The 22,929-nt window shown below is 49.0% G+C and overlaps 1 protein-coding gene across 4 annotated transcripts in view; it reads left to right on the plus strand.

Annotated features, from left to right (window-relative positions):
* The window catches only part of TNS3 (tensin 3), a 222,311-nt gene that overhangs the window by 46,880 nt on the left and 152,502 nt on the right, over positions 1–22,929 (plus strand). For all 4 annotated transcript variants that reach the window (XM_068973010.1, XM_068973012.1, XM_068973011.1 and 1 more), the window contains one exon: positions 9,196–9,233. Coding sequence is in view for 1 of the 4 variants with exons in the window: in XM_068973007.1 (XP_068829108.1) it covers positions 9,196–9,233 (38 nt within the window). In the remaining 3 variants the exon portion in view is untranslated. The remainder of the gene's footprint in view (positions 1–9,195; positions 9,234–22,929) is intronic.

Genomic DNA, 22,929 nt, shown 5'->3' on the forward strand with positions numbered 1-22,929 from the left:
TCAGTAGTGACTGTCCCATAGGTGCCCTCTGCCTCCGGGGGTTCATCTCCACGTGTCATTTCCCCATAGGAACACTGCTACGGTGTTCTCGTGTGGGGAAACCAGGGCGCACATGCTGTCACCCCACCCCTTGGCTGGGATGCTTTGCCTGGTTTGGAGGCAGTAAGAAGAGATCTGGGGTTGGGCACAGGTCCTGGGGCCGCTCTGCACTCATGTTCCCCTTCCCTGTGTGCACACCCCAGCAGACATGCCACAGTCCCCATTCTCACTTGGCCTCCTTGTTTTGTCTTAAGGCCACGCTCCTCTGTTCTGAGCCCTCCAGCTGAGGGAAGTGTATGGACTATCCCTGAGAGGCCCTGGATCCATCCCTCGTGGCTGGGTGGTGGCGCTTGTCGCCCTTGAAGCACGTGGCCAGGAGCATTGGGCTGGCAGAGGCCACCTTGGGGGTGTGTACTGCTCAGGGAAGCCACATCCTTGGCCAAAGGAATCAGCTACCTGGCTATGGGCACTGGAGGCTGTGCTACTGGGAGAAGTAAACAGGAGCAGGTCCTCCTGAAGGCCAAGGCCCAGGTCTGGTGGAAAGAGGCCTGTTGACATCAGGGATGCCTGCACGCCTGGTGCCCCACGTGAGTGGCAGGACAGGCAGCGGGTGGCATGGAAGGAGGCCACAGTGACAGGTGCCCATGGAGGCATCATGCCCTATTTTTGGGTCCAGCACAGGGTGTGTTCATAATGTGGTGAATGTCAGCCCTCGGTCATTGAGGGTCTGGGGACTCACCTGTTTCATTGTTCGTGAGGTATCTACTGACTTCTCTACAGCAAAAGGTGTTTTAGAACTCCCTCATATGGTGGGGATGGGCTTCCCAGGTGGTGCTAGTGGTAAAGAACCTGCCTGCTAAGGCAGGAGTCATAAGAGACACATATTCAGTCCCTGGGTCAGGAATATCCCCTGGAAGAGGGCATGGCAGTCTACTCCAGTATTCTTTCCTGGAGAATCCTGGACAGAGGAGCCTGGCAGGGCTACAGTCCATAGTGTCACAAAGAATCAGATACAACTGAAGCAGCTTGGCACTGGCACTGGCATATGGTGGAATGTAAACACCTATGAGAATACTCAGTAGATTATCATATTTATGTACCTAACTAATAATTGTGTTGATAAACAATAGCTACTCTTTTTTGAAAAGGAAAGGACGCTGTGCCAGGAGTCTTTTAGACATTATATTCTTAAATTGATGTGTGTGGGAGATCCAAGAATTGTGATTGTGACTGTCTCCTTCTTACAAATGCCATCATCAGTGACATAGCCCCTGACACTGTCAAGGGAAAAAAGGCCTATGGCAGTGACCATAGGGATAGAAATGTGAGAGCTGGGTGTTTATATGTGTTGCTGTGTGGCCATCTTCTTCTTAGCTGTGCTTTTTGTCTGCATCTGAAGGCTGGGCTTTTTCCCCTTCTGTACTGCATCCCTCTGGATGGGCGGGGGTCAAGATGTGGGGGTACTGCTGGGTTGGGAGCCTGGCACAGTCACTGGGTGTGTAGACGGCGCCTGGCAGGGTCAGTGGTTGGCTCCTGCAGAAGTTGTGGCCCTGGACAGGTGCCTTTCCTGGCCTTCAACTTGTAACCATTACAATTTGCCTGTTGAGTTGTTTATCTCTAGGATCTCTTCCTTTGTCAGTAAGCTATATAGATATCATAAAAATCTCAGACAATTTAGTAGTTTTCCCTCCTAATAACTCAGATGTATGTTGTACACGTTTGCACACTGAGCCAGTGTGTATGTGCTGCCTGTAGACATTACGTGTCTTCTCTCAGTGATCACACGCAAGCTGTGTGAGGTCTTACTGGAGGGGGCCTTTCCTTTGACTTGTTTCTGGAGCAGTAGGGAAGCATGGACCCTGGAGACAGGCTGCTCGGATTCCTGCCCTGCCTCTCTGTGCCTGAGTTTTGTTTTAGAATCATTGTGAGGAACTGATTAAATGCACGAGGAACACAGAGAACACTGGTTGGCTCAAGGAAGTGTCTGGTAGTGTTGGGTGTTATTCCTGTTGGTTATGGTGTCACATTGCTGATGGTGGTGGTGATGGAGAAGGGTTAGGTGTGTATTCTGTGACTTCGGCTAATATTTTTACTATTCTTTTTCTAGCTTGTTCTTGACCTTCAAGTCACTTATTTTCACATTTTAGCCTATTTGCCACAGGTTATTTTTATGTGGCTAACTTAGAAGAAAAATTTCATTTTTAAGAGGCTGTTGTTTGTACATAGAAGCTCTTTAACCCCTATTTCTCAAACTGTAACTACAGGCAAAGCCACACAGATGGCTGGTGAGCGATGGGGTTAAGTGTCTGGTTGTGGTTTGCCTCCTGCTGCTCAGAAACCCACTGAAGCGGTTCCTACTCTGCCCTCCCCACCTGCCAGGGCTTTGAACAGGTAGCCTGTTCTCACTGCTCCACTGAGGTCTCTTGGGTGGGTTAAATGGCCCAGCTTCCACTGACAATCCTTCTACAAACCCACACTTCAGGGCAGTGGCGTGGTTGATCATGATGTTCTAGTCCTGAGTGGGTGAGTCATTTCCTGGGTGTTGTAAGTTCTGCAGAACTTGGCCCCGTGGAGGAGATGGATTCAGAGAGAATGCAGTGTTAGATCAGACAGAAGTGATGGCCTTGGGAGAGATGGTTTGCCTGAATTTAGTAATGGAATAGGAGAGAACAGACTGGAATGGAAAAAAAAGAAATGCTGCTAAAGAGACAACTGTAGGGAGGAACCTGAGGGAAATGAGGGTTGGGAAAGGGAGCAAAAAAGAGGACGGAGGGAAAATGGGGTGGTGGGGGGTTTTGTAAGGAATATTTGATAATGACTTTTCCCCTTTGGTTAACTGAACACATATTAACTGCCTGCTGGAATAAAAATATGAGAAAGCTGTGACCTGTTTGTGAGGAGTTCAGAGTCTGAGGGGGGAGCCCTGTCAGTGGGGGGCTCAGAGTTGGAGTGGGTAGTCCTGTCGGTGGGAAGCTTACAGTCTGGGGAGGGGGGTAGTTCTGTCCCTGTGTGTGAGACTGTCACAGTCTACAGTATGCTAGGGGATTAAGACAAAGCTTAGGGCTGGATAGGCTGATCAGCAAGTCAGCACTTGCTTTGTGCCAGGTGCTGAATTAGAACCCCAGGACATCGTGCCAGTTAGGACCATCAAGGCAAGAAAAAGGGGCAGGTGACCAAGCACTGAGTGTGGTGTTGGGCCCTCTGCTGAGGGCATCTGGCCACCCGTCTCATGCGGCTGGTGACTGTGGGTGTGGTTAAACCGGGGCAGAGGTTGAGGGCAGGTTGGGGTGAGCTTGAGGGCAGAGGCAGAGAAGCAGAGGTGAGACCCAGGGCTCGTCTCTCTCTGGGTAAATATGTGTAGAGTGTTGTATGACAAGCCTAAAACAGTGGCCTGGATTTCCAAGACTCTCGGAGACTTCGGGAGAGTAGTTCCAAGACAACAAGGAACAATGTGGGGCCTTTCAGAGCCAGACGCTCTGGACAGTTGCTGCTGCTGTTAAGAGTGGATTCCTGCCCGGGACTTTGGAAACCCTTTTGACCAAGGAATGCAATGCAGTCCCCAGGCTTGTGGAGGTGAGGATTCCATGTGTCATTAATTCCTAGAAACTTGTGAGACATGCGCTGGCCACATACCCTTTCCCAGGTGGAGAAAGGCCCCTAATGGGAACTGCTGAGGGAGCCTTAGGGAGCTGACCGTGGACCTTGGCCTTGAACTTAACTCAGTCTTTCACTTGGTGCTTCTCTGCTTTTCATTTTTGCGAGTCAGTGGATGAAAAGTGGTGTCTTGCACTATTATGTTTTTTACATTCCTCTGGTTATCACGGAGGCTGAGCATCTAAAAAGATACTGAAAAGATGTCTGTTGTGTATTATTCATTCATTTTTGGCTGTACTGGATTTTCGTTCCTGTGCGTGGCTTTCTCTAGCTGTGATGAGCAGGGGCTACTCTCTAGTTGCAGTGCATGGGTTTCTCATCGTGGTGGCTTCTTTTGTTGCAGAGCGTGGGCTTTAGGGCACGGGGGCTGCAGCAGTCGCAGCATGTGGGCTCAGGAGTTGCGGTGCGTGGGGTCTAGAACACAAGCTCAGTGGTTGTGGCACACAGGCTTAATTGCCCCACGGCCTGTGAGGTCTTAGTTCCTGGACCAGGGATCAAACCTGCAACCTTCACATGGACAGATGGATTCTCTTACTTATTTACTCTTGGCTACACTGGGTCTTTGTTGCTTTGCACAGGCTTTCTCTGGTTATGGCAGGTGGGGGCTCCTCTTTGTTGTGGTGCCCAGGCTTCCCTTGTGGTGGCTTCTCTTGTGGAGAATGGGCTCTAGGTGTGTGGGCTTCAGAAGGTGCAGCATGCGGGCTCAGTAGTTGAGGCTCATGGGCCTTAGAGCACAAACTCAATAGTTGCTTAGTTGCTCCCTGGCATGTGAAATCTTCCCAGACCAGGGATTGAATCCATGTCCCCTGCACTGGCAGGTGGATTCCTATCCACTGCGTCACCAGAGAGGCCCCTGTAATGTTCTACTTAGTAAACTGGCCGTTCAAATCTTTGGCTCATTTAAAAAGTTAGATTATTTTTTCTTCTTGATTTCTAAGAAATCATAGTATAAATTATAATATTAATGTTTCTATCATTAAACTAGGTAGAATTCATGCCAATTTTTGATGGATTTTGACCTACAGAAATGTCAGTTCTTTACCATTCCTACTTACATGTTGCAAACATTGTGAGCAGTTGCTTGACTAATTTTGCTCATGGAGTGGTTGTCATTTGAAAAGTTTAAGGTTTGGCTAGTTCACATTTACCCATCATTTCATTTCATTTCTGTTTTTGTTTCTATTTAAGAATGCTTTCCCTTCTCTGGGGTCTTAATGATGTTCTACAATACTTTATTCTAATATTCATTTCTGCTTTTCCAATTCTGTTCCAATTTCATGGTTGATTCATCTGGAATTCATGTTATTTAGGTTATTTTTCATGAGTGAGCTGGTTTTCCCAGCGTGATTTGTTGTGTGGCTCATCCTTTTGTAACTGAATATGACAGTGTTTCTCCCCTATGCCGAATTCCCACGTGTGGACCTGTCCATTGCACATGTCTGATTTTACAGAGTTTGTATTGTACATATATAACCAGCCTGCCAGTGCAGGAAGGGTTGGGAAGATCCCCTGGAGTAGGAAATGGCAACCCACTCCAGTATTCTTGCCTTGGAAAATTCCATGGACAGAGGAACCTGACGGGCTGCAGTCCCTGGGGTAGCAAAGAGTCGCACATCACTGAACACATACAAGCAACATTATAAGCATGGTCACAGGTTAGCTTTTTAGAAGTCCTGATTTCTCAGTAGCCATTCTGCATGTCATTTGTGGATATAAATTTTTTTCTTCTTTATTGCTTCAGTAACTTCTTTTTCCGTGGCAGAAATGGGTCTTTGATATCACTTTTATTCCTCATTACATGGAATGAGAAGAATGGCAGTATTTTATGCACATAAATTGAGTGCATGTTATATGTGACTTAGTTGGCTGGATCCCCCCAGTTGCTTCTGCAATCAGTCTGTTTCAACATGGTATCAGTTAAGGTTCTTCAGCAAAACAGAACCAATAGGATGTATATAGAGAAAGAAATTTACTGCAAATAATTGGTCCATACGGTATGGAGGCTAAGTCTTGTCTGTAGTTGGCAAGCTGTGATCCAGAAGAGCCAGTGTGTAGTTCCTGTCTGAGTTCTAATCCAGAAGCAAGAGACGACTGATGTGCCAGCTTGGAGACCGTTGGGAAGGGAGAACCGATTCTTTCTTACTTCACCATTTATTCTATTCAAGCCCTCAGTGAATTGGATGAAGCCCACCACACTAGAGAGGACAGTCTGCTTCACTCAGTCTGCAGTTTCAAATATTTTTCTCATTCAGAAACACCCTCCCAGACACACCCAGAATACTGTGTAACCAAGTATCTGGGCATCTTGTGGCTCAGTGAACTTGACACATAAAATTAACCACCCCAAGTATGTTGTTTTGGTTATAGTCTTTGAAGAAAATCCAGCTCTATACAGATAGATATTTGGAAAGGAAAGCATATTCTTTTTTGATATTACACCAAAACTCAAATGATAGTTTCTCAGTTTCCAAAGAAGACATAAAAGTGGCCAATAGATGCATGCAGAGGTGCTCAGCATCTCTAATCCTGTTATTGTTGTTGTTCAGTTGCTCAGTTGTGTCTGACTCTTTGTGACCCTGTGGACTGCAGCATGCCAGGCTTCCCTGTTCTTCACTGTCTCCCGGAGTTTGCTCAAACTCATACCCATTGAGTCAATGATGCCATCCAATCATCTCATCCTCTCTCGCCCCCTTCTCTTGAGGGAAATGCAAATCAAAACCACAGTGAGATACGACCTCACACCTGTCAGAATGGCTGTCATCAATAACACAAGGGAAAACATGCTTTGGTTAGTTAGGGTAGAGTAAAAAGGAGAACTCTTGTACACTGTTGGTGAGAATATAAACTGGTTCAGCTATTGTGGAAAACAGTATGTAATTTCCTCAAAAAGTGAAAAATAGAGTTATCATATGATCCAGCAGTTCCACTTTTGGGTCTATAGCTAAAGGAAACAAAATCAGTATCTTCAATAGATGCTGTGTTGGTTGCAGTATTATTTACAATAGCCAAGACATGGAAACAACCCAAGTGTCCATCAGTGGATGACTGAATGAAGAAAATGTGATAAAACATTATTCAGGCAGAAGAAAGAAGGAAATCCTGCCATTCACCATCATGAATTGGCAGTGTGCTAAGTCAGAGAAAGATAAATACTGTATGGCATCACTTACATGTGGAAACTGAAATCTGAGTCTGAGGGACCATCTGTGGTGCTGGGCTTTTGGGTGGAAAGTTCGTAATACTCAGGCCACCTGCTCACACCCCCGGAACAGTGGGTCCACCTCTCAGGATCCTCGCTGTAGCACTCGGGTGGTTTATGCAACTCAGTCTGACTAGTTAACCTTTGTGAATGTGATGCTTTGCTCTGTAATGGCCTGAGGCTCTTGCCATAGCCCAGTGCGCCATCCTTCGTGAATATGTCACACCGCTGTCATGGTTCCGCACACCAGAGTTCCCTTCTGGGTTGAATCGGTTTGTTGATCTGCTGCATAACCAGTTACTCCCAAAGTTAGTGACTTACTGTGGCAGTACCTTCTGTTCTCACTACTCCTGTGGATCAGGAATTTGGGAGTCACATGGCCGGGCAGTGCTGGCTCAGCGTCTCTTAGGAGGCTGCATCATCTGAAGGCTCTCCTGGGGCTGGAGCACCCGCTTCCCAGGTGGCTTCCCAGCTGGCTGCTGGCGGCAGGCCTCAGTTCCTTCCCATGGGCCTCCTCCCCAGGGCTGCCTCAGTGCCTCACATGTGGGCGGGGGTCCAGGAGCCCAGAGCAGAGGTCACTCGCCACACCCTCCACCGTCCTGCCTTGTCACACGACCCGCTCTGTCACTGTGTGAGGGGACCGCACGGGGACCTGGGCTCCCGGAGGAGCCCTGAGGCCATCTCGGGGGCTGACTGCCACAGGAAGCTGTGCTCCTGTCCTGGCTGCTGAGTGGTCCGGCCCACCCCATTCAGTGTGTGCAGACAGAGCTTCCTCTGGAGCCGGGGAAGTCTTCACTGCATTTCCTCTAATTCTCATCTTCCCTAAAGGCCAGAGGGCCCCTCAACTGCCTTTTCTGTATCTCTTTTCCTGCTGGCCTGTGCCCCTGGCTGTCCTTCTGTCTGAGATTTTAATCTGGTGTGAAAGCCCCTTTATTCCAATGGCTAGCCTATCTTGGTTAGAAAATCACTCATCACCTTTGCTGGGTGGACCCATTAGAAGATGTAGAATAAATATTTGTCTTTGTGAATAATTTTACAAACCTTGGATACATAGAAAGAGCTCAAAAACTAGATCTTGCAAAGATAATACCCCTGGCTGTTCCCTGCTGGAGTTCCAGGGATCCCCAGCCACGGGCTCTTTTTCTTTATTAGTTTGCTTCACCCTCATTCAGTCCCAGGTGGGCTGTGAGTTAGGGCTTTCAGAAGACATAGGGGATGAAAAGTTTGGGCCTTGAAGCGCTGACTGCAATTTGGGACCTATCTCCTGACCTCAGGCCTTGTTCTTCCAGGACCCCACACTTCTATACATTGATGCTGTGCTTTGCAGTTTCAAAGCAGGGTCCCTTGAATGATGGCATTTTGGCATCACCATAACCCTAGAAGAGGAAAGAGGCCTGGTTCCACCTAGGACAGCCCAGCCAGGCTGGGCCAGAAAGCCCCCAGATCCTGTGCCCCCAAGCCTAGATCCCTGTCCCCTATCCCACAATCACCCCATGGGTTTATCGGATAGATGCCTGCTTGGAGCCCACAGGGGCGCCTGCACTGCACTTACTTGGTGCAGTTGCTTCATTCCTCGCTGTCTCCCCGTCCTTCTGTCTCTGCATGGGAGCATCGGCAGACAGGCCCCAGTGCCCTGAGCTGCTTTGGTGGGGCAGGCTTTCACGTCCCGCAGGCACAGCTGCAGACCACGGAGGGCGGGCCTGTGAAATCCGCATTGGTTCCGGCTCTCTCTGCATTGTTGGGGCCTCTGAACCAGCACATGCCTCTCTCAGTCCTCACAATGGCCTGGGTTGAAGGATCCCCCGCAGGAATTTAGATGTGGATTTGTTCTGACAGTCAGTTCTTAGGTCATCCGGAAGTGGAAGAAGCGTGGAACGCAAATGTCCAATTTCTCACTAATTTAAAGGCGCCAGTCCTGAGTCTTCTGGGGCATTTTCAAGTTTCTCTCCTTTCTTCAGGGAAAAGCTATAATTTCCAGGCAAACACTGATACTTTGTATCACTCAGCTTCACTGCCTTTCTCCTCCCAAGGTGCTGATCTGGTGGCCTGAACCCCTGGAAGAGCCAGTGTGTTTGTAACTCCTCTCCAGGGTTCCCTGCGCCATCTGGGCCACTGCTGACACTGCAGAGGTGGCTGGGTTCTTGGACACCATGTCCATCCACTCCATGCTCTGTTGAACTCAGTGTTGTGTCCTAAGGGAAAAACAACCTCCCTCTGTCTGGGCTTTCTCAAGAATTTAGAGATGGAAATGTAAAAAGTATGGAGAGACTGCTCAACACACCTTCTTTTTCCTTCTCTTGCAGCCTGCAAGTATTCCTGTCACAAGAAATGTGAAGCCAAGGTAAGTGTTACATCACTCTCCCGTGGGGCTTCTGGAGCCAAATTGGCCTGTGTTGAATGATGTGTATGGGAGGAGACTGCATTGCATCGTAGCCACAGAAACGAAACTCTTTAAGAAATGGCTGCTAGATGCTTTTTGATAGGGTGTATAGTTTTCATCTCAAGAAAAAACTGAGGAGCTATGAAATTCATGTTTTTAATTGTAGAAAAATAACTCTGAAGAATTTGGTTTCAGGAAAGAATTTGGTAATTTTGTCCTGGCCATGTCAACCCTTTCTCCACATCACATGATCCCTTCTTTCTAATTACATCGACGTGCTGCTGTTGTAGGGTAGGGAGAGGGGCTGGGTAGGGTCTGGGGCCCATGGCTGGCCTTGGGGATTTTTCTGGTTTCATTTTTGAGTGTAGTTCATAGATGGGGTTTGGAGGGCTTCCCTGGTGGTGCTAGTGGTAAAGAACCTGCCTGCCAATGCAGGAGAGGTAAGAGATGTGGGTTCGATTCCTGGTTTGGGGAGATCCCTGGAGGAAGAAGGGACAACCCACTCCGTATTCTTGCCTGGAGAGTCCCATGGACAGAGGAGTCTGGTAGGCTGCAGTCCGTGGGGTCGCAAAGAGTTGGACATGACTGAAGCAACTCAGCATGCACATACATGGATGGGTTGGGATTTTCAGGCAGTTACAGAAGTATGGGGACCCTGAATCAGGGAAGTTGTCCTGCATTTGTGCATTCCTTGGAAGGGTTAAATTGCTGGGTAGCCCCATGAAGCACCTGAGGTCTGGTGTGCTGGGTTGGGTGCAGAGCTTTGATTAGTGGGGAATGTGGAGGCCTGGAGGAGAAGGCAATGGGACCCCATTCCGGTACTCTTGCCTGGAAAATCCCATAGACAGAGGAGCCTGGTAGGCTTCAGTCCATGGGGTCGCTAAGAGTCGGGCACGACTGAGCGACTTCACTTTTACTTTTCACTTTCATGCATTGGAGAAGAAACTGGCAACCCACTCCAGTATTCTTGTCTGGAGAATCCCAGGGACAGAGGAGCCTGGTGGGCTGCCGTCTACGGGGTCGCATAGAGTCGGACACGACTGAAGCGACTTAGCAGCAGCAGCAGCAGCAGCAGGAGGCCTGGAAATGGCATATGGAAGCTGCAGGCACCCCTAGATAAAGCCTTGATTTTCCACTTGGGCCCCGGTGTCTGCATCTCTCATGCATTCCAGGTATGATGTTACCTTCAGTGGGGCCAGGACCCATGCATCGCCTCTCCTCTCTGGGACCTCCTCAGATGCCCTGCAGGTCGCCCTGTGGCTGGAGGTCCAGGGAGATGGGGTTTAGAGAGTCTTGGGATTTTGTCGCTGCTCTGAACCTCATGGGTCAACCTTTCCTGGTCCTTGGTCTCTGAGTGGAAGGAATGTGTGCTGGAGGCCAGCTTTGTGGAACTGTGGGCTGGTTTCACATGTGTGCTCTCCATGTGAGGATCCTGGTTTCCTCCACTCTCCTCACCATACACACAGGCGTGCACATGCAGTCGCACACAGTGCACACTCGCCCATGCCCCATACATGCACACACTTCACACACATGCCTGCAGTTTACTCACACGGGCACATGCACACGCATAAAGCTAGGGAAGTTACAGGTGGCTCTAGCCCTGCTTTTTTTCAAGAAAGAGATTAACAGAACGAACTTTCTTAGTTAACTTTTTGTTATGGCGCATTCGGGACTTTTGGGGAAGTGGCAAAGCTCGGATAGAGTGCAGTACTGCTCTGTTATCCAGCCCCCAAACTGGCCAACCACCCCCGCAACCCCGCCCGAATCCCATTCTCTTCCGAGATGTCACATGATATGTGCTTTAGTTGGTTCAAGATCAGGCCCCATGGTGGGGCTTTGGGGCACTTCTGTCACTTCCGATCTCGCTGTGGAGAAGGCTTCCCCTTTCTGTCCAAGGCCAGGCATTCTTGCTCACTCTTACCACTGGGCGTGACTGATTTCTAACCTTGGTTATTTTAGGTCTGCTTTGCCACCCTCCATCGTGCTATGTGCTTTCAACCCAAGGAACTGTGTCAAAGCAGAGATTCCTGTAAGCAGTGGAGGTGTGGACGATGCCACCCTAGGGATACATTTCAGATTTCCAAGCGGGTTTTCTCCCATCTACCTGGTGAGGGTTTGGACGGAACCCCAGCCCCTGAGAGTCCCAGTTGCAGTGAACTTTGTACTTCGGAGCTTGTTCCCCAGAGCCTCAGTTTCTTCATGTGTAAAATGAACTTCGGGAGTTGGTGATGGACAGGGAAGCCTGGTGTGCAACAGTTCCATGGGGTTGCAAAGAGTCGGACACGACTGAGCGACTAAACTGAACTGAAAATGGGTGAATAATACATCTACAGTCCACTTGAATCAGCTTGCTTTTAGCTATTAGTTAGGGTAATTATTTAAATTTTAAGGAAGTGGAATGAGTTACGTATAATCCACATCACCACATAGGGCAGACAGAGGAGAGAGCCATGCCCAGAACCCTGTTTGTCCTGTGTCATCGGGCATGTGTGCACGTGTGTGAGCGTACATCGTGTGTGTATGCCTGTGTGCACTTTCTCATGTGACACTCTGGCTGGCCACTCTTGACCCACCGCTGCAGCCTGAGCCCCGCTGCCCTTGGCACCGATTCTCCAAGGAGACCTGGTGCCGGCCACTTAGGGGATTGAATTCTTTGGTTCAAAGAATATTCCAAAAGCCTTAACTATCACTGATTGTGGCATTTCTAGCCACAGTAATTGGCAGTTTGCTCGGGATAGTTAAGCTTTTATTCTTATTAGATCATGGTGGAGGGGGAAATGTATCCGTATTCTTTTTTATTTTTTTGGATAACGCAGCTTTGAATGGCAGGAGAGAATGCCACTGGCAATAACAAAGACTTCTTATTCTAGAACTATAATGGCGGTACTGCTGAGCAGATCATAAATTCTCAGCCGCCCCTGAAGATAAGCACGGTGTGGGGTGGGGGGTAGGCAGTTCAGTCTCCCAGGAGCTGAGCCACGGCTCCCCCACACGGCTGGGTCCTTAGTCACTCCAGGTCTGTGCCTAACTGTGAGTGTCCAGATTTCTTTGAGACTGAGAAAACTTAGGTGAAGCTCTGGTTGAAAACACAGGCTTTGCTGTAATGACTGACTTGGGGATGGTGTGGTCCATGGGGCCCCTGTGTGCTGGGAACACGGGAGGAGAGGGCACAGCACGCATGTCACTGTGTGATGTGTTACTATGTGGTGAGTCCTGCTGGCATCATCATGCTGCTGTCCATCAGAGGCTCCCAGCCGGGCCCAGGATGTCCCCTTAGTAGAGTCAGAGGTGCGGAAGGAGAGAGCCACCCTGCAAAAAAGGGACTGAACCACGGACTGGGTGCTCAGGCAGGGAAATGGAGCCTTGAGCCAGGACCAGCGTCTCTTTCTTCTTGGCTGTTGGGCAGTATGTCCCCTCAGGCGAGGCCCTGCAGTCCAAGGGCACATGGAGGCAGAGACCTGGGCTTTTATCCTTCTTGTCTGCTGGAGCAAGTCCAGTTCCCTGGAGCCTCAGTTTCTTCATGTGTAAAATGGGTGAATAATACATCTACAATCCACTTGAATCAGCTTGCTTTTAGCTATTAATTATGGTAATTATTTAAATTTTAAGGAAGCTGAATGAGTTATGTATAATTACTGAGAAGTTTGGAATTCCAAATATCTTGCTCCCTGGGAGGCTGTGCTTGTTCATGGGTGCCATGTGAGCTGTTTGGGCATTGTATCTTGTTTTTTTCCTGGCCTCTGGCTGACTCATTGGTAAGAGAAAAAAGGAAGTAGGAGAAAAGAAATAAAGCTGTTTCAGGAAGGCAGACGATGGTGAAGAGACACGTGGGGGATGGGGTCACTAGTCGGGCACAACCCTAGACGTGGCAGAGATGGGTTCCTGGAGCTTCGGTGAGTGGGTGTGAACACCACCTCCACTAGGTTTCTGCAAATGTAAGGCCCCATATAGGGGCTGAGCTGTGTGTTGGCAGAAAGGAAAAAGTGAGAATTTTTTCATAAAAGTCCTGGTTGGTCGAGCACAGAGCCTGTGAGGGTCTGTGTGTTCATCACCCCAAGTCCTCGCGTACACAGGCAGCTTAACAGTCTCATCTGAAACATGATGGGTGGTTGTAATCCAACAGGGTGGTTTTGGGTGACGTGAGATCAATAACGAAGTACCTAACCAGTGACTGGCTCCTAATGGGTGCTCAGAAGGAATGAAAACCAGCTACGGTGTTGAGGGATTGTTAGCAATGTGCTGAGCTGTGGCTTTTCCAACTTTGATTGTGACAGCCTCCCTCGGAGGTCATTGTGTCCTCATCCCAGCCTTACAGGTGACCCTGAACCTTGAAAGAGTCACTGCCCACCCGGAAACAAGACCTGAGCCATGTCCTACCTGCAAACCCTGACCTGGCCTCTCATTGAATGTTTACACTTCCCTTCTCTCCTCCTCCCACTCCTTGCACTAAGGAAAAAGGTGGTTAATTTTTAAACTGCCCAATTCAACAGACGTTTCCTGATTTGCTGTCAGTCAGGCCCCGAGCTGGGTGCCTAGATGTAGCTTGCTGACCTCAGGTCCATTTCGGCCTGCCGCCTGTCCAGGACTGACCAGGGGGCGGGGCCAGTTCAGGTAGAGGATTTCACTTGTCCACCTTCGGTGCCTGTGTTTTGATTTTTAAAAAATTGACAGTAAAATAATAAATTCGAGTGGTAAGTAGGAAGAATTCATATATCCCTCTTAGCATCAACATCCACACAGCCAGGTATGGTGCACTTGTTACAATGGATGTGCCAGTATCAGTGCATTGTTATTAACTGAAGTCCATAGTTTATTTAGGGTTCACTCTCGGTGTTGTTCATTCTGTGGACTTGAACAAACATATAATGACATGTTTCCATCTTTACAGTATCATTAGAGTAATTTCACTGCTCTAAAAATCCTCTGTATTCCACCTGCTCATCCCTCCTCCGCCATAATCCCAGGAAACTGCTGATCTTTTTACAGTCTCCATGCTGCTGCTGCTAAGTCACTTCAGTCGTGTCTGACTCTGGGCGACCCCATAGACGGCAGCCCACCAGGCTCCCCCGGTCCTGGGATTCTCCAGGCAAGAACACTGGAGTGGGTTGCCATTTCTTTCTCCAGTGCATGAAAGTGAAAAGTGAAAGTGAAGTCGCTCAGTCGTGTCCGACCCTTAGCATGGACTGCAGTCTACCAGGCTCCTCCATCCATGGGATTTTCCAGGCAAGAGTACTGGAGTGGGGTGCCATTACCTTTTCCAGAACATTATATATTTGAAAGCGTACAGTACATATGGCCTTACTAGGTGGCGCTAGAGGTAAAGAATCCGCCTGCCAGTGTAGAAGAATGCAAGAGACGTAGGTTCGGTGTCTGGGTCAGGAAGATCCTCTGGAGGAGGAAGTAGCAACCCACTCCAGTATTCTTGCCTGGAAAATTCCGTGAACTGAGGAGCCTGGTGGGCTACAGTCCACGCGGCTGCAGAGAGTCGGATATGGCTGAAAAACTAAGTGGAGGCATCCAGTATATAGCCTTTTCAGACTGGCTTCTTTCACTGAGTCGTATATATTTAGGTTTTCTCCATGTCTTTTTATGGTTTGATAGCTCATTTCTTTTTAGTGTTGAGTAACATTACATTGTCTGGATGTAGCGTGGTTTATTTATCTGTTCGCCCGGTGGAGGACATCTTTGTTGCTTCCCTGTCTTGTTTTTTATTTTTTGCACATTGTTACTGGGAATTCTGCTCTTCTTCTGGGCAATTTTGTTTCTTTTTTTGGAAAGATCCCTTTCCTGTTAGACTGTCCTCACTGATTTTTTTTGACTCATTATAATTAGTAGAAAAGTCACTTGACACATTTCATTTTGCTAAAGGTATGTTCCTGGCTGTGGCTGTTGTCCCACTGGAAGCTGTTACTCTAAGGCCAGAGTTTGGGGAACAGCCCCATGTGTGAATTCCTACTGGATGGTTCTGGATCTGCTCTTCTGTCAACAAGCCATATGCAGCTGTGCTGCTGCTGCTGCTAGTCACTTCAGTCGTGTCCAACTCTTTGTGACCCCATGGACCGTAGCCTGCCAGGCTCCTCTGTCCATGGGATTCTCCAGGCGAGAATACTGGAGTGGGTTGCCATGCCCTCCTCCAGGGGATCTTCCTGACCCAAGGATCGAACCTGGGTCTCCTGCACTGCAGGCAGATTCTTTACCACTGAGCCACTAGGGATGCCCATGCAGCTGTGCTAGGAGAGTGCTATTCTATATAAGCATGGCAGTTTCCTCTATATGAAAAATTCACATTTTTAAATCCCAAATAATCTGATTGTGGGGTCATGGAGCTCTCCTCCAGGGTATAGAAAGTGGCCAGCAGGATGCAATCACTGTAATCTGGAGAAGCTCGTCCCATTAACAACACTGCTATTGGTGGTTCTGGTGCCACCTTTTATTTCCACTTGTGTGTGTGAGCCTTACCAGACCCTGCTGGGCACTGGACAGACTGGCAGACATTACACGAGAGGAAGTAGGCTGTTGAAGCTGGTAGTGGTATGTGGCCAGGTGGTACATTCACGTGGCTGTGTAGTTGACTGTCTCACTCCTCCATGACTGATTTGTTCTCTGCTGCTGCTAAGTCACTTCAGTCATGTCTGACTCTGTGCGACCCCATAGACAGCAGCCCACCAGGCTCCCGCGTCTCTGGGATTCTCCAAGCAAGAATACTGGAGTGGGTTGCCATTTCCTTCTCCAATGCATGAAAGTGAAAAGTGAAAGTGAAGTCGCTCAGTCGTGTCTGACTCTTAGCGACCCCATGGACTGCAGCCTAACAGGCTCCTCCGTCCATGGGATTTTCCAGGCAAGAGTACTGGAATGGGGTGCCATTGCCTTCTCCCAAGTTTAAGCTATAAAGCTATATTTATGTAGAATTAACTAATCCTTCCCTAGAAAAGCCCAGGGGGAAATTATAATCTTATTTTGAAACAGATTTATTTTACATAAATCATGTGATATACAAATATGCTCTTCTGCTTTCTCTAAATCATCACTTTTCATTCCACATGGCATAGTGACTAAGAAGGCAGCTTCCACACATACCTAATGTGAACCTGTACTCCCCGGCTGCACATTCAGCCTTTTGGCTAGATACCTAATGGACTGGGGTCCTCTGGGGGTGGGGAGGGCAGCAGGAGGAAGCCTGGGGTGCTGTGGGTCCTAATGTACTTTGTTATTTAGCCTAAGACATTGGGGGCACCCTGGGAGCCTACTTTTGAACCACATCCTTCTCACTCCAGCCTGGAAGCCAGACCCTGGGTAGGGGATCCTTTGGGGTCAGTTGTCACAGATTCTTCGTTGGCAACTTCATCTGTGAGGGGAGGGGCACCTGAGCCTGGGCGTTGCTCAAGTTTCCCAGAATACCTTTTGAAATCTTGGGAGCATGTGTTTTGTGACTTCATTAGTGGCTTGGCTCCATGCTTTAGGGGAGGACTTGATGTTTGGTGTATCCCAAGGTGGATCCTGGCACTGGAACACTGTGCTGGTCACCCCTGCCTGTTGTCATGCCTCTTCCCCAGGACCTGACTCAAACCAGAAGGCGGTTGCAACAGGGTTTTAGTTTCGTCAGTGTTAATTGATAATAACTGGAATGTGTGTTAGGTGTCTCAAGGTGACTTTTGAAGAGCCGCAGTCATTTAAATGTATATATCTGGGAAACTGATAGTCCTTCATAGAGAGAGCACTTGGGTGAGGGCCCTGTGACGATTTAGCCATTGCCCTGTGTCCCCCACATCTGTAGCATTTGGGGGAATGGGAGGAATGATAGCAATAATGTTTTGAAAAAAATTTTTTTTTAGCAAATTGCTCCCAGTTAATTATTAGAACCGCAAAGGGGAACTTAGTTACGCAACAGACGATCAAATGCAGTCAAGCAAGCTTGCTTGCTGAGGCCGGAGATGGGAGAGGACAGGTGCCTTGCCTGCAAAGCATCAGGATGCGGGTGCAGCTGGGCTCTGCTGATGGAGCAAGGGCACCCAGGACTCCTCAGTTCAAAGCAGACGTCACCCTTTGTGAGGAGAGTAACAGTGGAGTGTGTGCTCGTCCTGGGTCAGACAGCAGGGCGGGAGTCTGGCTGTGGAGTGTGTCTTGTGCGGCCGGGGACATGCTGTCCTGGGGCCAGGCTGCTGTGGGCACCTGTCACTCAAATGTAAACAAAAACAAGGAAGAACACTCAGTGAATATTTCCCTCCTTTCTGGGTGTGACTGGATTCACTGGTTCATGAGATTCCGTAATAGATGATTATGTACTGATATTTCCCTGTAACCTGCACTTCTTTTGGGAGAACAGAAGTAGAAAATGGAAATTTCCACATGTAGCTGTCAGAAACATCTCCTAAAGCCATGAGACCCACAGGGGAAGGGGCCCTTGGACCTGGGGCTGGGTTCTGATGGCCCCATGGCAGCTCTGTGAGTGTGGGTGTCTCCTCCTACAAAAAGGAGTAAGGCAGTGTGCCCTAGATGCCCAGGGTGTCCTCTGTGCATCAGTAGATGGTCCTCATGGTGCCCTCCTTCATCCCCATGCTGTCTGTTCTGGGTCCTAGCATGTGGTCTACAAAGAGGCAGGTTCCTGGGACTTCCCTGGTGGTTTTGGGGGTGAGCTCCAACTCTGGCCAGTGACACGAGCCATCCAGTAGAGCAGGTTCAAGCCAGCTCCTGTTCTCTGAGATCCTCTCTCTGCTGCTTTTCTGTCTGTTGTGTCCTAAGCACTAGGTTCAGGCTGGTGGAGGTGACAGAACCTGCATGACTTCATTGCCCCCTATCCCCTGTGGGTGGGCCTCAGGGATCTCTGCAGGTCCCATGCTCAGGGTGCTGGCTTTGGACCTGTTCCCCTCATATCTGGACACTCTGTGCCTTGTGGCAGCTCCCCTACCCCCACCCCCACTGCAGGCCACCTCCTAGCATGTGTGTCTATGGACCGCATCTTGAGGGTGAGGGCCTCCAAGAACAGAGGGCCAGCACTGAGGTCACAACCCAAAATGTGGCTTACCCAGCCCTGGTGATGACCAGAGTGTGTCTGTGGGCATTTCACGGGGATCTGTGTTGGCATCTTCAGGCCTCTTGTCCAGAATTGCTTACAGTCGTACACAGAGAAGGACATTTCTAATCAAGTTACTGGTTTTACATTTGTGTAGCTACTTCTAGAGGATAGGTGTCATATTTTAAAAATCCATTTCTCCTTTTTTAGCAATAGGATAGAAATAATCAACTAAGCATTTGAGTCCCTGCCTTCACATTTTAATCTATAAAATTAAACTCCAGTTGCACTCTGTGCTCTGTTTTTTCTCTAGGAAAGCTATTTATTTTGAGCCAAGATTCAGGAAGTGCCCGCCTCCCACCTTCCTTCAAGCACAGAAATAGCTCCTGGGATGCCCTCTGGTCACCTCTGGGTACAGCTGGCACCGTTCATTTTTGTGTGTCTCTAGGCGTTTTGACTCTGGCCTTCTCATGTGTCCTGTGTATCTCTGTACCTTTCAACTCCTTAGTCCCCCAGGAACTTCCAGAGCCAGCTGGCCTCTCTTCTGTCCTAGCAAAGCTGGGCATTGGGCTCTGGGCTGTCGGCCTCCCCTTCTCCTGCTTAGACCATCATTAGAATAAACTCATAAGAGCTTCTTTTTTGGAGGATGGGAGGTAGGCTGTGTGAGTGGCTCCCACAAGCTATGAAGTCAGAGATTCTGTCCTTGTAGAGGTTTTCTTCTTTACTTTTAATCAGTGTTTTTTTGGGGGGAGTTGCCTGGCTGTAGGAGGCCCTCTGGAAGTTTAGTGGTGCCCAACAAGGGTAGAAGCCTGTTCTGGCAGAGGAGGCTACTGGAAGGAATTCGTGGGCATTTGGGGGAAGAACTGGCAGATAGGATTGGTGTCCTGGCCAGATGGGGACAGGGTTGCTGACAGTTCTTAGGCTTTCCTTGTGGGATTCTTGGTGGAGAGTGACACCATTAGCAGGATTTTGCAAATGTGGATGGAGGTTTGGCTTCATCACGGTGAACTCCTGTGGGTTTAGTGGGACATGTTTATGTGGACATTCAGAATGAGCTAGCTGGCCCTGTGCAGCCTAATGCTAAAGTTTTAAGATTTTCTTGTGAGAGTTGATGATAAGTTATGATCTATTAAAATTTGTCATTTTTTTTCTCCCTTTTCTTGTCAGTCCTTCCCTGGATCAAAGGACAGTTGGCAAAAACCAGGTTATTCATTGTACTATTCTTAGATAATTCTGACAAAGTATTTTTTGAGAAATTTCTTTGGTATTCCCCCTTTGTGGCACGTACCATGTCCGTCCTTAAAAACTGCTGCTTCTGTAGGTGCCTTTTCTTCCTTTCCTCTTTGTAACAAGAAGGAGAGTGTTAAAAAGTCATGGGGGTGGTGTCATAGCATTTCTAAGCTCTTCTCTTAAAAAAAGCAAAAGCACACACAGTTTTTGTCCTGAATTTTTGGTGCGGCTCCTGACTCTGTTTCTCCTGGCTTCACCCAGCTTGTACTGCAAAGTGTTGTTATTTAGGCTGTTCTGGTTGAGATGTTTAAGCCTGAAGGAAGGGTCCTTTTTCCTGTGTTGCTGTCTGCAAAGACTTGTCAGCCTTGCAGGTGTCCTTGTAGAATGAGAGAGAAGGAAAGAGCTTGGTGCCTGGTGCAGGGGAGAGGGGAGGGGAGGGAGGGGCTGAGCTGGGGAAGAAGGGAGGGAGAGGGACTCGCTTTCAGGGAAAGGGGAGGGGAGGGGCTTTCTAGCAGAGAGGGGAGGGGCTAAGTGGGGGAAGGGGAGGGGCTTGCTGGGGGAAAGGGAGAGGCTTAGTGGGAAGAGAGGGAAGAAGTCTTGATGGGAGGAAGGGCTTGGTTAGGGAGCAAGCACGTCTATCTTATGTGTGTCTCCTGAAGAAGGAGCCTGTAGTCCAGCCTTGAAGTAGGGGCATGAGTGGGTAGGAAGGGAAAGATGGGCTTTCTCAGCGGAGGAACCAGCCAAAGGGGCTCAGAGGGGAGAGATGACCCTGGGCCTCTGTGGATGGAGAGGGAAGGTGAGGGGGGGCGTGGAGCTGCAGTGCGGAGTCTGACACTGCTGGATCCCTGCGCTCCAGGGAGGGCAAGGCCCTGTGTGTGGCCTGCCCACCTTGGGCCAGCGTGCACCCTGGGGTGGGGCTGCTTCCTTCTTGGGGTGCCTGTGTGATGGGAAGCTCTCCTGCCTTTCTGAGGGTAACAGGAGCAGCCCCCTAGAAGGATGCATGCAGCTGTCCTGTGGAGTACTGACCAGTGCGGGCATGCAGGCCCAGCGACACAGGAGCAAGCCAAGGCAGCTGTGTGGAGGTGCCGCTTCTGCCCTCCTGTTGGGGGTCCTTGGGAATGTCCTGCCACGGGTGCTTGGGTCCCATCCAGTCATCCCCATGCGCCTTCTCATCATTCAGGATCTTCACATTTATTTTGAGCAGAAACAAAGCAAAACATTTTGCTTAATGTGGTCCTTAACTTGCTAAGACCACCGGTTGAGTTGTATTCTCAGCATTAACTGCCAGACATGCCATCTAAACATATCCTTCCCAGAAGCACATGGAGTTCTGGGGAGCCGTGTGTGTCCCTGTGGTCACGGGCCATACTGTGGGACAGCACTTCTCAGATTTCCTTGGCCCTCCCAGGCCCGTCTTGGTGAACAGGGGTCAGGGAGATGCGCTCCTGTTCCTCCACCTTGAATGTGATGACAGAGGCAGTCTTGCTGCTGCAGCTGCATCCTCAGGAAATGCCGTCTGACCACTGCTGTGGGATGTCTGTGTCGGGAGAGACAGACAGAATCCTCCCAGCCCGACAGGATGGTCCTCTTGGAGGGATGGGAGTTTCCATCACAATCTGATGGTGTGTATCTTGACAGCCTTTCCTGATATCCCTCTTGTGAGGTGATAGTATCCATTTCACAGTCGAGGAAGACTGAGTTCAGATAGCAGGGGGCCACCTGAGTCTCTCAGGCCAGTTGGGAGAGAGCAGGGGCATTCTAGTAACTGAATGTCAGTCTCTGAAGCAGAGTCCTAAGCTTTTTCTGTTCTTCCATAGCTGACTCTGTGGCACTTGAAACTAAGATATATAGTTTAAAATAAACTTTTAACACTGAAGCATGCATTCAGAAAGGTCACTGATCATAAATGTCCAGCTTGATGTGTTTTGATGGTGGGTGCATCTGTGTGGTCACGTCACACGTGGGGAGTTGGTGTCTGCTCGGCACTTTGCAGTCCTTCTGTGCCTCTGGGGCCCTCCACTTGCTTGCACGCAGCTTGAGTTTGCTGGCCTTTGCACCCGAAGCAGAGGACTCCCAGAGTACATACTCTCTCCCCCATCTTCCTCATTCTGCCACTGACATCTGAGCCCCTCCTCTGTCCCCTCATGGTGCACTAGTGTTTTTTAAAGTGCCCTGCCTGTTGGGACACAGTGAAAGAGGGGGGTGTTCTGCCATGCGAGGGCTTCTTGCAAGAAATTATTGCAAGAAAAATAAAAATAGTTTTTAGAAGACTTATCTAAGGGAAACTATAGTGAAATGATCCCAGTGATTTTCCTTCTCTCTCTTCCACCCGCCCCCTGCATCCAGGGGCTGTGGGGGACAGGCGGGACCAATAAGGCTTAATTGCATTTGTAGGGCGGTGTGTTCTCATGCGGATTAGACAGGCTAAATTGAGCTTTAACTCTCAGTGGGAGAACAGTTTCCTAAGGAATGTGAACCTAATTAGGGATTCCAGGGTCATGCTTGATAAAGTTAAGGAAAAGTGCTTGAAGGAGGCAAATAAGTTAATAAAGCCTTGAAGATTGGCATTTTGGGAGCCATCCCTTTGCATGGAGTCTGTAATTCTTTGGAGGTTTGTGTTGGACCCCTCACTGGAGTTCCCCCACCCCAGAGGAGCATTTTTACAGACCACCTTCCCAAATCTGCCTGGATGACATTGTGAGAATGGCCTTCATTCCCCATTGGCCCTCTCAGGCCTTTGATGGTGGGTGCAGTGGACTGAATGTGGCCCCATACCCAAATGCATAGGTAGTTACCTCAACCCCCAGGACTTCAGAATGTGAATGGACTTGGAAATAGGGTCTTTTAAGAGGTTTTGTTGTTTTCCTTCAGCCCCTCAGTCCTGTCTGATTCTTTGTGACCCCATAGGCTGGAGTACACCATGCGTCCCTGTTCTTCCCTATCTCCTGGAGTTTGCTCAAACTCATGTCCATTAAGTTGATCATGCCATCCAACCATCTCATCCTCTGTCCCTTCTCATGCCCTCAGTTTTCCCCAGCATTTGGGTCTCTTCCAATGAGTCAGCTCTTCACATCAGGTGGCCAAAGTATTGGAGCTTCAGCTTCAGCATCAGTCCTTCCAACGAATATTCAAGGTTGATTTCCTTTAGGATGGACTGGTTTGCTCTCCTTGCAGTCCAAGGGACTCTCAAGAGTCTTCTCCAGCACCCCAGTTCAAAAGCATCAATTCTTTAATGCTCTGCCTTCTATATGGTCCAACTCTCACATCTGTACATGACTGCTGGAAAAACCATAGCTTTGACTAGATGGACGTTGGTCAGCAAAGTAATTGCCTCTGCTTTTTAATATGCTGTCTAGGTTTAAAGAGGTGGTGAAGGTTTAATGGGATCCTATGGGTGGTCCTGTCCTTATACAA

This window comes from Capricornis sumatraensis, chromosome 5, assembly GCF_032405125.1.
Source record: "Capricornis sumatraensis isolate serow.1 chromosome 5, serow.2, whole genome shotgun sequence".
Classification (NCBI taxonomy): domain Eukaryota; kingdom Metazoa; phylum Chordata; class Mammalia; order Artiodactyla; family Bovidae; genus Capricornis; species Capricornis sumatraensis.